The sequence below is a fragment of the Puma concolor genome, chromosome D2 (assembly GCF_028749965.1).
Source record: "Puma concolor isolate L17-30 chromosome D2, mPumCon1.1.hap2, whole genome shotgun sequence".
NCBI lineage: Eukaryota > Metazoa > Chordata > Mammalia > Carnivora > Felidae > Puma > Puma concolor.
This window is the reverse complement of record NC_141677.1, coordinates 55491134-55506312: the sequence shown is the minus strand read 5'-3', so window position 1 is coordinate 55506312 and position 15179 is coordinate 55491134. Positions and strand designations below refer to the sequence as shown.

Below are 15179 nucleotides of genomic sequence, written 5' to 3'. Positions count from 1 at the left end.
CCCCTTTCAGATTCCCAACACCAAATTTACAAACCTACTTTCATCTGATCTGAACACCATTTCCACTTTCCCTTATGTCATACTCTGCATCCATTTCCCTGCAGCCTATTCCCGAATCTTAGATTACATATTATCCCACTATTTCTTAAACCTCTACTGAATATCTCCCATTAATATTTAAATGCTTAGGGGCGCCTGGGTGGCGCGGTCGGTTAGGCGTCCGACTTCAGCCAGGTCACGATCTCGCGGTCCGTGAGTTCGAGCCCCGCGTCAGGCTCTGGGCTGATGGCTCAGAGCCTGGAGCCTGTTTCCGATTCTGTGTCTCCCTCTCTCTCTGCCCCTCCCCCGTTCATGCTCTGTCTCTCTCTGTCCCAAGAATAAATAAAAACGTTGAAAAAAAAATTAAAAAAAAAATATTTAAATGCTTAACATTAAATACTTCACTTTCATCTTTAAAAAAGGAAAGAGGCAACCTCCTTTCTTCCCTACCAGTTATTTACTATCTGCTCTCTCTTTCCCTTTACAGCTAACTTTAGAATTATCTACACTAGCAATCTTATTTCCTTGCCTCCCACTGATTCTTCAACCCTTTGTCTGGCTGCTACACTCAATATATACCAAACTAACTAGGGAAATGAATGATCTACACACTGCTAAATTTAATGGACATGTCTCAATCCCTGTCTCAACCTCAATGCCACCTGACACTATCAATCACTCCTTTTTGGAAACTCCTTTATGATTGTCTCTTGTTTTTTCTGACCCCAGCACTCTCCTGATATTCCTATTTCTGACATCTTTTAGCTCAGTCTCTTTCACCCAACCTTTAAGTGAACTTTCTGAATGAACCAGAAATCATCTGAGTTGGGTTTCTACCTAAGTGCATAATCTAATGGGAATATTTATTTTAGAGAGAGAGTTTGTGTGTGTGTGTGTGTGTGTGTGTGCGCGCGCGTGAACAAGGGAGAGAGGCAGAAGACGAAGAGGGGAGAGGAAGAGGGATAGAGGGAGAGGGGAGAGGGAGAGGCAGAGGCAGAAGCACATGGAGAGAATCCTAAGCAGGCTCCATGCCCAGTGTGGAGCCCAACACAGAGCTCGATCTCATGCCTCTGAGATCAAGACCTGAGCAGAGAGGTGCCTGAGTAGCTCAGTTGGTTAAGCGTCAGACTCTTGATTTCAGCTCAGGTCATGATCTCGGGGTGGGTGGGTTTGAGCCCCACATCAGGCTCCACACTGACAGTGCAGAGCCTGCTTGAGATTCTCTCTCTCCCTCTCTCTGCCCCTCCTGTGCTCTTTCTCTCTTTCAAAATAAATAAACTTTAAAAGGAAAAAAAAAAGTTAAAAAAAAAAAAAAAGACCTGAGTCAAAAACAAGATTTGGACATGTAACCAACTAAGCCACCCAGGTGCCCTAACAGAAATATTTTAAATGAAAGGTAAGTTCACTGAAGAATGGCCTAAAATAAAAATCTTTTCATCCAATTGTCATGACTAATGCCAAACACTATTTTGGGCACTAGCAATTCAGTGGTAAACAAAGAGAATGTTTCTGACCTCAGAGTTGACACTGCAGTGGAAACAACAAATAAGGAATAAAACAATGTCAGGCAGGGGAGCCCTGGTGGCTCAGTTGCTTAAGCATCAAACTCTTGATCTCAGGGTCATGAGTCAAGCCCTGCGTTGGGCTCCACACTGGGCATGGAGCCTACTTTAAAAAACAAAACAAAACAAAACAAAACAAAAGACAGGTAGTGGTAAGTGATAGGATAAAGAAATACGAAGCTGAGGAAGGTCATGAGAATGACAGAGGATGGATATTTACACAAAGGTACAACTCTGAGGAGGTGATATTAAGCAGGAACCTGAATGAAAAGAGAACATAAGCCATACAAAGACCTAGGTAAAAAGCATTTCAGAGGGAACAGCAAGAATGAAAGCCCTTAGGTAGATAGGAGGTTGGCAAATTGAGAAATGGCAAGAAACCATTAGGTCTGCAGTAGAATTAATGAGGTTGAGTAGTAGTTGAAATTGCAGAGACAGGCAGAGACCACAACAGATAGGACTTTGTAGAGCAGAGTAAAAAAGTTTGGATTTTAATTAATGAGAAATGTCACTAGAGGGTCATGAGCAAGAAATGATAGGATTTGATTTGCATTTTTTTTTCAGTTATTTTACCTCTTTTGAGAGAAAGAGCAGGAGCATGTGAGAGAGCCTGTGCGAGAGTGTGTGCACGAGTGGGGAAGGGGTGGGGAGAGACAGAATCCCAAGCAGTCTGCACGCTCGGTGTAGAGCCCAACTCAGGGCTCGAACTCACAGATGGGGAGATCATGACCTGAGCAGAAATCAAGAGTCAGACACTTAACCGACTGAGCCACCCCAGGTACCCTTGATCTGCATTAAAAAAAAAATTTTTTTTTAAATAATCTCTACACCTAATGTGGGGCTTCAGCCCACAACCTCAAGTGTCACACACTCTACTGAGCCAGCCAGGTGCCCCTGATTTGCATTTTTAAAGGAGTGTAAAACATGTAGTCTAACAAGTTTTATGAGAACTGTTTACTTTTTTATGTTTATTTATTTTTGACAGAGAGAGAGAGAGACAGAGCATGAGAGGGGAAGGGGCAGAGAGAGAGAGGGAGACACAGAATCTGAAACAAGCTCCAGGCTCTGAGCCGTCAGCACAGAGCCTGATGCAGGGCTCGAACTCACAGACCCCAAGATCATGACCTGAGCCGAAGTCGGACGCTCAACCGACTGAGCCACCCAGGTGCCCGAGAACTGTTTACTTTTCAAGGGCTCACATAAGTGGCCTTCAAAATCAAATCAGAAGAAATACTACAAGTAATGGGATATTTCCTTAGTGCACTATAATTTATTTAAAAATCACTTGGTATACATTAAGAATAGAACTCTATCATTCAAACACTTTTCAACTTATCTTCTCAGGAATCTTACGTACAATCTACAAGGTTTTAATCAAGTAAATACTTTCCTTTCAAAATTTCTTAAGGTGCTAGGGGCACCTGGGTGGCTCAGTCAGCTAAGTGTCCAACTTCGGCTCAGGCCATGATCTCACGGCTCGTGGGTTTGAGCCCCACGTCAGGCTCTGTGCTGATAGAGCCTGGAGCCTGCTTGGGATTTGATGCCTCTGTCTCTCTGCCGCTCCCCCACTCACGCTCTGTCTCTCTCAAAAATAAACATTAAAAAAATTAAAAAATATATATATATACATGCTAAAATTAAAAGGCTTTGCAATTTATGTAATAATCAAAATACATCATTTACTTACAACATTATCAATAGTGCCTAGATCAGGAAAAACTGAAGCTTCACTTTCTGGTTTTATAGTATCATTATGTATGATACTTTGCCTGAAGATGAAAAAAATGAGAACATACATGCACCGCTGTCAATTTTATATACTTTTTCAAATCTGTATATCATTTACATTTTTATTACAAAAGTGACTCTCCAAATATATTGCAATAGTACAAAAGTCAAGTTACCTTAAATAAAACCATAAAGTACTGTTTACTTAAATGTTCAACAAATGAAAACACTTTGCAATTTTTTTAAAAGTCAAATCTTCTGGCATTTATTAGAAAACAAGCTCAACCCACAGGATGATATGCAAATAATAAAACCACATTAAATGGTAGAATGTTTGGAAAGAAATGCAATTTTGCTAACTTCCCAAGCCTTGCAACTTTATTTAGTCTATCAAAATATTAAGAGGCAATGCTTAGCAGGGCTTAGCAAATGTTCCCACTCTCATTGAAAGTACCAAGTATTTCACTTCTATTGCACTTACACTGTTAGTAAACAAAAAATATTTTCAACGGGCCAGGATTTCTTCTCTCTGAAGTCACTAGTTTCCCTGAAATCTTCTGTTTTAATTTTTGTTTTTACATGGGTGAAGCAGTGAAGTTATAATTAATGAAGTCTTACTAATTTTGGGAATTCCTATTTTGGACACTGCTTTGATAACATCAAAATAACATGAGTGCTCACGTCAGCATCACATGTAACATCAAAATAACATGAATTCAATACAAAAATCACTTTTTCCCCCAGAGGTAAGACTTTGTTTTCTGACACTGTATATGCCAACTAGTCGTAGAAAATTAAACATGGCTATTTTACATGTTTTTTCACCTCTTTTATACCCATCTCTGCTGTATGAATATGCTCATGGAATACAAAAGAATTTTATCAATCAAAAATAAGAAAAAGAAAAATAAAATGTATGGCATTATGAAGTAATATAAATTATTCCATGATTATATAATTTAGAATTACACTAACAGTATAGACTCTTAAAATGTTGGGGCGCCTGGGTGGCGCAGTCGGTTAAGCGTCCGACTTCAGCCAGGTCATGATCTCGCGGTCCGTGAGTTCGAGCCCCGCGTCAGGCTCTGGGCTGATGGTTCGGAGCCTGGAGCCTGTTTCCGATTCTGTGTCTCCCTCTCTCTCTGCCCCTCCCCCGTTCATGCTCTGTCTCTCTCTGTCCCAAAAATAAATAAAAACGTTGAAAAAAAAAATTTAAAAAAAATAAAATGTTGACTGCTCTAGATAAAAATAGCATCAATTCCCAAGCTACAATGAAAGCTGTTATCCTAAAGTCGGAGGCTTCACAATCCCAATGCCCTTTTGCAAATGCTACCTAACTTTTGTAAAGTCAAACAAATATACCCAAACCAATAACATTATATGAAGAGCATCAATGCAAAAGAAATTAGCAAAAACCGTAAATATGTTCTAGGGCTTTCAGAAAACTATGCTACCTGGGGCACCTAGTTGGCTCAGTTGGTTAAGCATCCGACTTCAGCTCAGGTCACGATCTCATGGTTCATGAGTTCATTCAAGCCCTGCATCGGGCTCCAAGCTGTAAGCACAGCTGTGCTTACAGCTTGGAGCCTGGAGCCTGCTTTGGATTCTGTGTCTCCCTCTCTCTCTACCCCTCCCCTGCTTGCACTCTCTCTCTCTCAAAAATAAACATTAAAAACTTAAAAAAAAAAAAAGAAAATTATGCTACTTACTGGGATCTTCTAAGTACCACTTAAATAATACAAGGTATACCTGGCTGAAAGGACATAAAATGAGAAATAATATATATATATTATATATATATAATATACATATAATATATATATTAAGTAGACAAACGAAACATTATACATATTAAATTTTACATAATCTTGGAGATTTTTAGGAAAACTTATTTTTTAACTGAAAACCAAACAACCTATCATACACTGACCATGTAAAACAACCTTATATTGCCTGTAGAGTAGGTTCAAAGGAAGATACAGTACAATATTTGAACTGCCAGTATGGTCAGTCTCAAGAGGCTGAAGGACTAAAAATATCCCCTGAAGAAGAAATTTGGCAAAAAAAAAAAAAGGTTATTCTTTTCCTCCAAATGTGGTAAAATAAACCAGTTATCCCCAAAGTAATGAACACTCATTTCAAGTAATTACTCTGCTTACAAGTTTTATTTACACAGTAATTATTAATAGTGGTTTTTAGTGAATTCCTTGTATTTACATTTTATATACACATTTATATTTGAAAGGTAAAGAAACTGTACAATAATAAAAATGAGAAAAAGTAATACAGTAATTTAGGTCAACTCAGGAAACAAATACACAAAAGTAAGATTAAATTTAGGTAGGTAGTATAACTTCAATGAGATTACTGCCAGCGGTTACATTCCCTGTTACCAGGACCACCAATACCAAGGAAGTAGTTACCAGAGTTAAAATGTCATTCTAAAACCTATTAAGACCCTGGATACTCCCTCAATATTATTACACTACTAGTTTCCACTAAGTAAGCTCCAAAGATAGGAGTTAACTTCTGAGGGTTCCACTAGTGGTCCCTAGGCTAGAATGACCCATGGGGTAAAAATATATGGACACCATCTGGTCCCATACTCCTAAAGAGGCAGTCACTGAACTAACAAGGTTCTCAGGCTTGTTAGTTTGAAGACTACATACTGCTACCAGAAATAGTATGCTTAAGATTTGTTTTAAACCAAACTGCAACATAAAAGCACACTGTACATCTAATTATTAACAAAAGAGCATGTTATACAGATTATCACTTATAATACTCAAGTGATTTAGGTTCAAGGATTAAACATAATATAATAAATTTCATATGAATTTACCAATAATTAATAATTTCTTTATCCACTATACCATCAAAGTTAGACTTGTTAGAAAAAAGTTAATTTTATCTTTTTCTTTTACTCTTATTTCCATTGATTAGAAAATTATGCACAGTGTTTTACAAGTCATAGACTTGGCTACATATTAAGATTTCAAATTTAAAACGGAATTAAATTTTGTTTCTACAGACAGTGAAGGAATTTCAACTAAGAAGTTTAACATCTTGCCAAGTAGCATGCTATTTAAGAACTCTCAGAATTCATATGTTTTACTCTTACCAGTGAAAAATCTCATTGATATTTATGGACTTACTTCCAAAATCAAGTCTTCAGTCCACTAAAGTGCAAAGAACTTTCCTTCTACCAGTTAGCTTTCTTAAATTACTAGATGAATTTAATAATTCTAGTAATAGAACAATTTCTTACACTAGAAACAAAGGCTAAAATTCTCTGAGTGACAGGAATTCCCTAAGAAACAATTTCCCTTCAGAAACAGACAGACATGATACTGTGGAAAACATCTAATTGAATGTGAAACAAGCTCCCACCAGTATTTCCAGTTCCCAGAAAACCCAAACTTCCCCCAACCTGTGAGTGAAGGTAATGACTTCAATGACTTAAATAATTTACAATCAAAGTTGCTTACTCTTGGTCTCTAATATCTTCAAAAGGTCAGAACTGGAGACAATGTTTGTACTAAGGTGTTTATTTCAAATAGTATTTTGGAAGTTAAAGTAGTATTTAACAATCTGCTCTGACCTCCAAAGTGCTTTTAATGTAACTGTTAAGAAAGAAAAGATGTAAAAATTTGAATAATCTCCAAAGCTGTTAAAAAAGTTTATTGCATTAAACCGTTCACTCCAAATTATGGAGTATGAACTAGCCATTTAAACTTTTTCCTTTGTAAAAGGGCTCTCTACAAAATACTTTTTTATTAATACTGTCAATCAGTTACTCATTTCATTAACTTCAGTCATGGAATTCAAAATCAGCACTTTCCCATGTCTTGATTCGTTTAGATTTCTCCAACATTTTCTTCCATGTTTTTTACATAGGAAACAAAAAACTTTTATCAAAAAAACATCTTTTACATTACATTTAGTCTTAATTTTGAAGATTAGCTTTTCAAAGCAGGACTATTATTCTTGTCTCCTTCTTTAATATCCTTCATTACAGAGGCAAAGACCTGAAAATTATATAAAGGAAAGATTAATCCTCAAAATTAGCTACCACACAGATTAAGATATTTAAATAACTATAGCTTATTAATGTGAAAAGGCTTTAGTATATTTAACTCTGTCCACTGGAAGACTGCCATTCTCAAATCCTCTTGTTTGTTTCAACCCAATTTTATGGTATATACATTCCAGTTTTTTATCACTTGCCAAATATTATGAAATTACTATTTGGTAACAGAACATTTTCTTGACCGATATTCTTTTTTTTTTTTTTTTTGGACCAGTATTCTTAGATTTCATTTTCATAAGTAATAAAACTGTGAGCTTATGATGCCTACCGTCTATCATTCAAGGAGCAAGTGATAATGCTATCTTATATGTCACTTAACTTAGACTGCCAATGTTTGCTTCCCTAACAAGACTAAAAGCATCTAAAAAGCTACAAATCATACATTATATACTTTCTATTGCAAACTCTTAGCACGCAGTAGGTGTTTAATACAGTTGTTGTCTACTTGAGATACCAAAGTAATTACAGAATTGCTCTGGCAAATGGGACCACTGTAGATTGTAGTTCACTAAATGCAAAACATTACTGGACTTACATAAAAATAATATAGGTTTGGATAGGTGAAAGAGGAGTAATATGTTTTAAACTCTTGCTCTTTCAAAGTCAAAAATCAGTTTTTAATTGATTTTTAATTAAGTACTAACATTTGAGAAATAAGTAACTTTTTTTTACAAGAAGTCAACTGATTGTTTTAACATATCTACTAGAAGAAGTAGGAAGAGGTCACTCTACCTGAGTCCATTTTTTGGTGCTATTCTGCATCTGAATGGCTGCAATACAGTTGAACAGCTTTTCTGATGTGATATCTTCTGGCAATTTAGTTAGGAACTGTGCTATATGAATAAAGTCCATTTGTAGAAGAATATCTTCATATAATCGGAGGATTCCTAATCCAGTCCTAAATAAAAATTCCTCCCCATCTCTGCAAAATACATCCCAGACTCTACAGGCCAGATCAAGTGGGAGTGATTTGCTATACAGTGTGAAGATCCTAAAATTAGGGGGGAAATAGTCATTGAAATTTTTCATTCATTTATCCATTCACTCATTAAACATCTCTATATAAAAACAACAGTGCTTAATTAGGGATAAAAAGGCAAATAAGATATAACTCCTTCTTTCAAAAACTTGAGCAGTGGGAAAGTAACAAATAACGAAATTATGTGAATTTACAACCTTCCATAGAGATATGGCTTAACACATATTAGAGTGACAAAATCACCTAGTAGTTAAGGATATGGTCTTTGAAACCATAATATCTGAGTTTGACATTAGTAGTGTTACCTTGAGCAAGATATCCACCCTTGCTGTGCCTCAGTTTCCTCATTAGTAAACAAAGAATGATATTACCTACCTCTCAGGATTGTTTTGAAAATTAAAGGAATAAATGTAAAGTATTTAGAACAGTGCCTGGCACATAAGAAATGCTGAAAAAAGTTACTTATTATTGTATGAGGAACCCAAGTATCTATTAACCTAAAAATCATAATGTCTGACTTGTCTCTCTTCTCCTACCACAGACATCTATCTACTGGGTTTTCGTTTTTCCCTTTACCAAACTTTACTTACTACTTCTTTTGGAGCATGTATACGCTCCCAACAGAATCACCAAAACGGTTTTTCCCATCCTTTCTGACAATGTCTGATCATGTAATTCTTTATCCAGTGGTGCTTCGGGGCGGCATTCTGGTTGGGGAAATAGGAGAGTAGGTGCTAGAGAACTCTTCTTGAAGCTGCCTTGGCAAAGCACACATTTTTTTTTTTTTTTTTAAGATTTTATTTTTAACTAATCTCTACAACCAACATGGGGCTCAAACTTACAACCCCAAGATCAAGAGTCGCATGCTCTACATACTGAGCCAGCCAGGCACCCACAAAATACACATTTTTTTTTTTTTTTTTACAAAGATTGTGTTTATTTGAGGTAGTGCTGATGAAACCTGAGGAAGAGAACTAAAGGCTCCCACCCTATTTAGCACTGCCACTTATTTATTCCTCTTTTCTCTTGCATAATCGATTGTGGGATTTGTATGTAGTAAGTTCAACAGAGGCAGTGAAACAAAAACCATGTCTATTTCTTACATTATAAACACATATTTAATTGCACAACAAAAAGCATGCCCTTGGTAGTACAGAGAATAGTAATTCATTGCTCAAAATGAGAGAGAGAATGGCACTACCACTGTCTAGGAAGTTTCTAGTACACAGTACTCACTCATTATTGGTTCCATCCTGCTCCCTATTATTAATTGTGATCCTGGTTTGTCTCCTGTTGACACTCCTCAGGCCTGAAAATTGAGTATTTTCCCCCCTTCCCCCTCTGAGTATTTGATCTTGGTCCTCTGGGTCTCATGATATAAAACCTTTCTTCTCCCCCATTATCTTGGATCCTTCCCAGAGGAACTCTAATGTTCCTAGTGGGAATGGATGAGAACACACTGAAAAATAAGCTTTAAAAAAATCTTAAATAAAAGAAGCCCCCAAAAACTGGTAAGACAGCATATTTGATCAAAGCCATTAATTATTTATTTTTCTATATTAAAACTTAGGATCATTTACATGAAATCCACTGAATTTGGTGATTAGAATTTAAGGGTTGAATGTTTCATACATACTCTTAACAACCTATCTTAAGATAACTGCACCATCCCTTTGGCAAAATTCACCACCCCTCCGTTCTGTAATCAACGGGCTCACCAGAGTCTTTGGCAAGGAAGTGTTGAAATGGGAAAGTTGAAAAAAAAGGCATTAGCGCCTAAATAAGGCTACACTCTTCTGTCAAAAAGCTGGATAAAGCCTTGAAAAAACCAAGCCTTCAAAAAAAACACCCACTATCGTAACTATCACAAGCTCTTGTGTGTGAAGAATAAAGAAATGGCTCTCTTTCTCAGAGTATATGTAGTATGTACTAGGCATTGAATGAGATAATCCATGTAAAACACCCTCATACCAACTTAAGATATAGATATTATTATTCTCATTTTCTATATAAGAGACTAAAATACAAACTGAGGGATTCTCATTTCAGCCCAGAGTCCCATGTTCTTAATCAAATGCTTCCCCACAAAAATGTGAATTTCTCTATTTGTAAGGGAAGAAGTTTTCAGATGTATAATCCTGTACATGAGATTTACTTTAGTTCCTGAATTACACAAAAAGTTTTTTTTTTAAGTATTTTATTTTTGAGAGAGCGCGCGCACAAGCAAGGGAGGGGCAGAGAGAAAGAGGGAGACATAGAATCTGAAGCAGGCTCCAGGCTCTGAGCTGTCAGCACAAAGCCTGATGTGGGGCTTAAACCCACAAACTATGAGATCATGACCTGAGCCAAAGTCGGACATTTAACTGACTGGGCCACCCACGTGCCCCTACTTGGTTTTTTATTTTTAATTATATTTTATGTATGTTATGACTTACCAGTCTATCAAGTATATGTCTGGTGTAAGACTGTAAGATTTAAAATGAAGAAATAGTTTGGAGAGATTTTCTTCAAAAAATACTTCAAACGTTGCAAAATATTTCAACATCTAAAGATAGAAATATCAATAAAGTTATTAAAGAGTATACTAGAGTATACTCTAGAAGTAAAGAAATTAAATCCCTAATAACAAATTAACAAAAAGTCTTGCTTAGCACCTCTTTCTGAGTCTTTTCATCAAGCATTTGCAAAACCGTAATTCAATGAAAAACTTATTTTAGTCTTCCAATTACTGTTTTTCCCTCCAAAAGAGCATTCAGACTATAGAAACCAACAATTAAAGGAAAATACGATTCATTCCAAATGTTCATACCATGCTGTGATCCACACGAAAAAAGGCCAACTGGCAGGGCTTATTGAGGAGATTTGCAAACGCAATGAAGGCATCTGCCTCTTCCAAATTGAGAATAAGAACTGCTGCTATGAAGGACATCCCTTGGACCTTCAAAGAGAAAAGAAATTAATCAAAATATGCTTACAATAATAATTCTATGTACTTTATCTTACAGTATTCTTAAAAAATTATAAAATGATTAAAGTAGAATTAATCAAGATTTCTTTTTATTTGCCAATGAGAGCGCCGGATCCTAACCACTAGACCACGAGGATTATTTGCCAATGAAAGTAAATACAGAGAACCTGCTAGTAATTATGAAATCTCCCTAATTTTACATTTCTTGTTCATGTGTTATGGCTTAAAAAGAATTAGGGAATGGGATGCCTGGGTAGCTCAGTCGGTTAAGCATCTGACTTCAGCTCAGGGCTCAATCTCAAGGTTCATGAACTTGAGTCCCACATAGGGTGAGTTCCAGCTCTGCTTCAGGTATGCACAAGCCTCACTTTGGGTGAACACAAGCCCCACTTTAGGTGAGCCCTACTTGTGTGTGTGTGTCTCTCTCTCCCTCATGGGATTGTCTCTTTCTGCCATGCCCCTCTTTCACTTCCACCCTCTCTCTCAAAACAACAAAAATAAAATAAAAAGAATTAGGAAAATTTCTTGGAAAAAAAGAATAAAGTATTGGCTTTTACTTGTTACAAAAGTCTATCTCCATGTATTGTCTCACTTTCATTTTCTCTAAGTCTGAGTCTTTCGAAGTAGAGTATAGTGAAAATCAGGTGATTGCTTTCATTGTTATAGCACATCTGTCTGAGGTAGAAAATCAGGAACAAAGAATAAAAGAAATGTATGAGAACTGCTGCTGAAATTCTAAGACAGAAGAGGTTGTGGGAGGTTGGACAGTGAGGCTGGGTTCCTGGAAAGTAGGATGAAGAAATACGAAAAAACCATTCCAGTGGCAGAAAAGAAATAGGAGTAAAGAGGTGTAGGACCAGCCCAGCTGAAGCACAAGATTTATTATAATAAGAGAACTTTTTTTCTTAACTTTATATTTAAATTTTAGTTAACATACAGTGCAATAATGGTTTCCAGAGAATTCAGTGATTAATCATTTAATACAACACCCAGTGCTCATCAGAACCAGTGCCCTCCTTAATACCCATCACCTATCTAGCCTATCTCCCACCCACCTCCATCTATCAACTTATAGTTTGTTCTCCATCTTTAAGAGTCTCTTGTGGTTTGTTTTCCTCTCTCCTCTTTTCCCTCACCTTCCCATATGTTCATCTGTTTTGTTTCTTAAATTCCACAGAAGTGAAACCATATGGTATTTGTCTTTCTTGGACTTATTTTACTAGCATAATACATTCTAGCTCCATTACGTCATTGCAAATGGCAAGATTTCATTATTTTTGATGGCTGAGTAATATTCCATTGTGTATATATGTATGTATGTATGTATGTGTATGTGTGTGTATACACATATATAAAGAAGGTGGTATATAGCGTGGTGTGGTACACACATACCACCTTCCTTACCTGTTCATCAGTCAACGGACATTTGGGTTCTCTCCATAGTTCAGCTATTGTTGATAATGTTGCTATAAACATTAGAGTGCATGTACCTCTTCAAATCTGTATTTTTATATCCTTTGGGTAAATACCTAATAGTGCAATTGCTAGAATGTAGGGTAGTTCTATTTTTAGTTTTCTTTAGTGATCTCCATACTGTTCTCCAGTTTGCATTCCCACCAACAGTACAAAAGGGTTCCCCTTTCTCCACATTCCTGCCAACACCTGTTGTTTCTTGCGTTGTTAATTTTAGCCATTCTGACACGTGTGAGGTGGTATCTCATGGTTTTGATGTGTATTTCCCTGATGATGAGTGATGTTGAGCATCTTTTCACGTGTCTGTTGGCCATCTGGATGTCTTCTTTGGAAAAGTGTCTGTTCATGTCTTCTGCCCATTTCTTAACTGGTTATTTGTTTTTTGGGTGTTGAGTTGTTAAGCTCTTTATAGATTTTGGAATCTAACCCTTTATCAGATATATCATTTGTAAATATCTTCTCCCATTCCATAAGTTGCACTTTAGTTTTGTTGATTGTTTCCTGAGCTGTGCAGAAGCTTTTAATGTTGAAGTCCCAATAGTTCATATGTTTGCTTTTATTTCTCTTGCCTCTGGAGATATGTCTAGTAAGGAGATGCTCTGGCTGAGGTCAAAGAGGTTGCTGCCCGTGTTCTCCTCTGGGATTTTGATCTTACATTTAGATCTTTCATCCATTTTTAATTTATTTGTGTATGGTATAAGAAAGTGGTCCAGTTTCATTCTTCTGCATGTTGCTGTCCAATTTTCCCAACACCATTTGTTGAAGAGACTTTTTTCCATCAGATATTATAGTGAGAGAACTTAAGTATGATGTATTTACAAACAGTGAAAGGCACTGAGTAAAAAGCTCATCTATATAGATGATTGCTTGTGAGTTATGGAGAACTATTATGAATTTTTTAGCAAATAAGTGATATGGAACTGCTGCTATAAAAATACTCATTCTTTGGGGCACATGGGTGGCTCAGCTGGTTAAGCATCTGACTTTGGCTCAGGTCATGATCTCACGATTCATGGGTTCGAGCCCCACATTGGGCTCTGTGCTGACAGCTCAGAGCCTGGGGCCTGCTTCAGATTCCGTGTCTCCTTCTCTCTCTGCCCCTCCTCTGCTCTCTCACTCTCTCTCTCTCTCCTTCAAAAATAAATATTTAAAAAAAAAAACAAAAACGAAAACAAACCTCATTCTTTTACTAAAAAAAAAAAATTCATCATCCACTTTACTTCTGGTAAAGACTTGCATAAGAGACTTACATAAAAAGACCACTAAGGATATTTGCAATGAAACCATGGTCTCTTTTTCCCAACCAAATGTTTTGAAAGGTTTGCCTACAATCACTATTTCTACTTTCTCAGCTCTCTTTGAAGTTTTTAGCACACCTCAGTCTGGATTCCCACTCCATTACTATACTATCTTGAAACTTCTTGCCAGGATAACCAGTACTTATAAACCCCAATGGGCACTTTTCTATGCTCCTAGAATTCCGTTTGGTTCTGTGATCCAGTATTTTTTTGTTCTCCTCCTACTTCCCTGGCTTCTTCTGATTACTTTCGGCAAAATCTACAGAAATTCCCTATTTGATTTTCTAGAGTATTAATTCCATGAGGACAGAGCCTGTGGTAGGCAGAATAACGTGCCTAGGACGGGATCTATATCCTAATCGCTGGAACCTATGAAAATGATTTCTTACATGGCAAAAAGGACTTTGCAGATGTGATTAAATTAAGGATTTTGTGATGGTGAGATCACAATGTAAGTGTATTGGTGGGTGTGCCCAATGTAATCATCAGGAGGATCCTTATAGATAAAAAAGGGAAGTAGGAGAATCAGAGAGAGAGAAACTTGAGGATACGATACTACTAGCTTTGAAGATGGAGGTGCAGGGTCAAGAGCCAAGGAATGCGGGCAGTTTCCAGAAGCCAGAGTAGGCAAGGAAGTGAGTTCTTCCCTAGAGCCTCCAGAAAGATAACAGCCCTGCCAATACCTTGACTTTCAGATTTCTAGTCTCCAGAGCTTCCAGATAATAAATCTATATTGTTTAAAGCCACTAAGTTTGTGGCAATTTGTTATGGCAATAATAGGAAACTACTACAGTACAGAGACAAGACCATGTCTGTTTGTTTACAATTATATTCTTTAAAAAAAAATTAAAAAAAAAATTTTTTTTTACGTTTATTTATTTTTGAGACAGAGAGAGACAGAGCATGAATGGGGGGAGGGTCAGAGAGAGGGAGACACAGAATCTGAAACAGGCTCCAGGCTCTGAGCTGTCAGCACAGAGCCCGACACGGGGCTCGAACTCACGGACCGCAAGATCATGACCTGAGCCGAAGTCGGCTGCTT

General features: G+C 37.0%; 1 protein-coding gene across 9 annotated transcripts in view; it reads right to left on the bottom strand.

Moving 5' to 3' along the window:
- TBC1D12 (TBC1 domain family member 12) overlaps nt 1-15179 on the bottom strand; it is a 116021-nt gene that overhangs the window by 9960 nt on the left and 90882 nt on the right. For 6 of the 9 annotated variants that reach the window (XM_086680419.1, XM_086680415.1, XM_025918094.2 and 3 more), the window contains 4 exons: nt 11208-11336; nt 10834-10943; nt 8152-8410; nt 5476-7357 (listed from right to left, as the gene is read on the bottom strand). In XM_086680419.1, coding sequence (XP_086536545.1) covers nt 7289-7357; nt 8152-8410; nt 10834-10943; nt 11208-11336 — 567 coding nt within the window. In that variant the 3' untranslated portion in view covers nt 5476-7288. Of the gene's footprint in view, nt 1-3288; nt 3371-5475; nt 7358-8151; nt 8411-8988; nt 9106-10833; nt 10944-11207; nt 11337-15179 lie in introns of those variants that run through there. The other 3 variants (XM_086680413.1, XM_086680414.1, XR_015241746.1) reach the window with 2 other exon arrangements.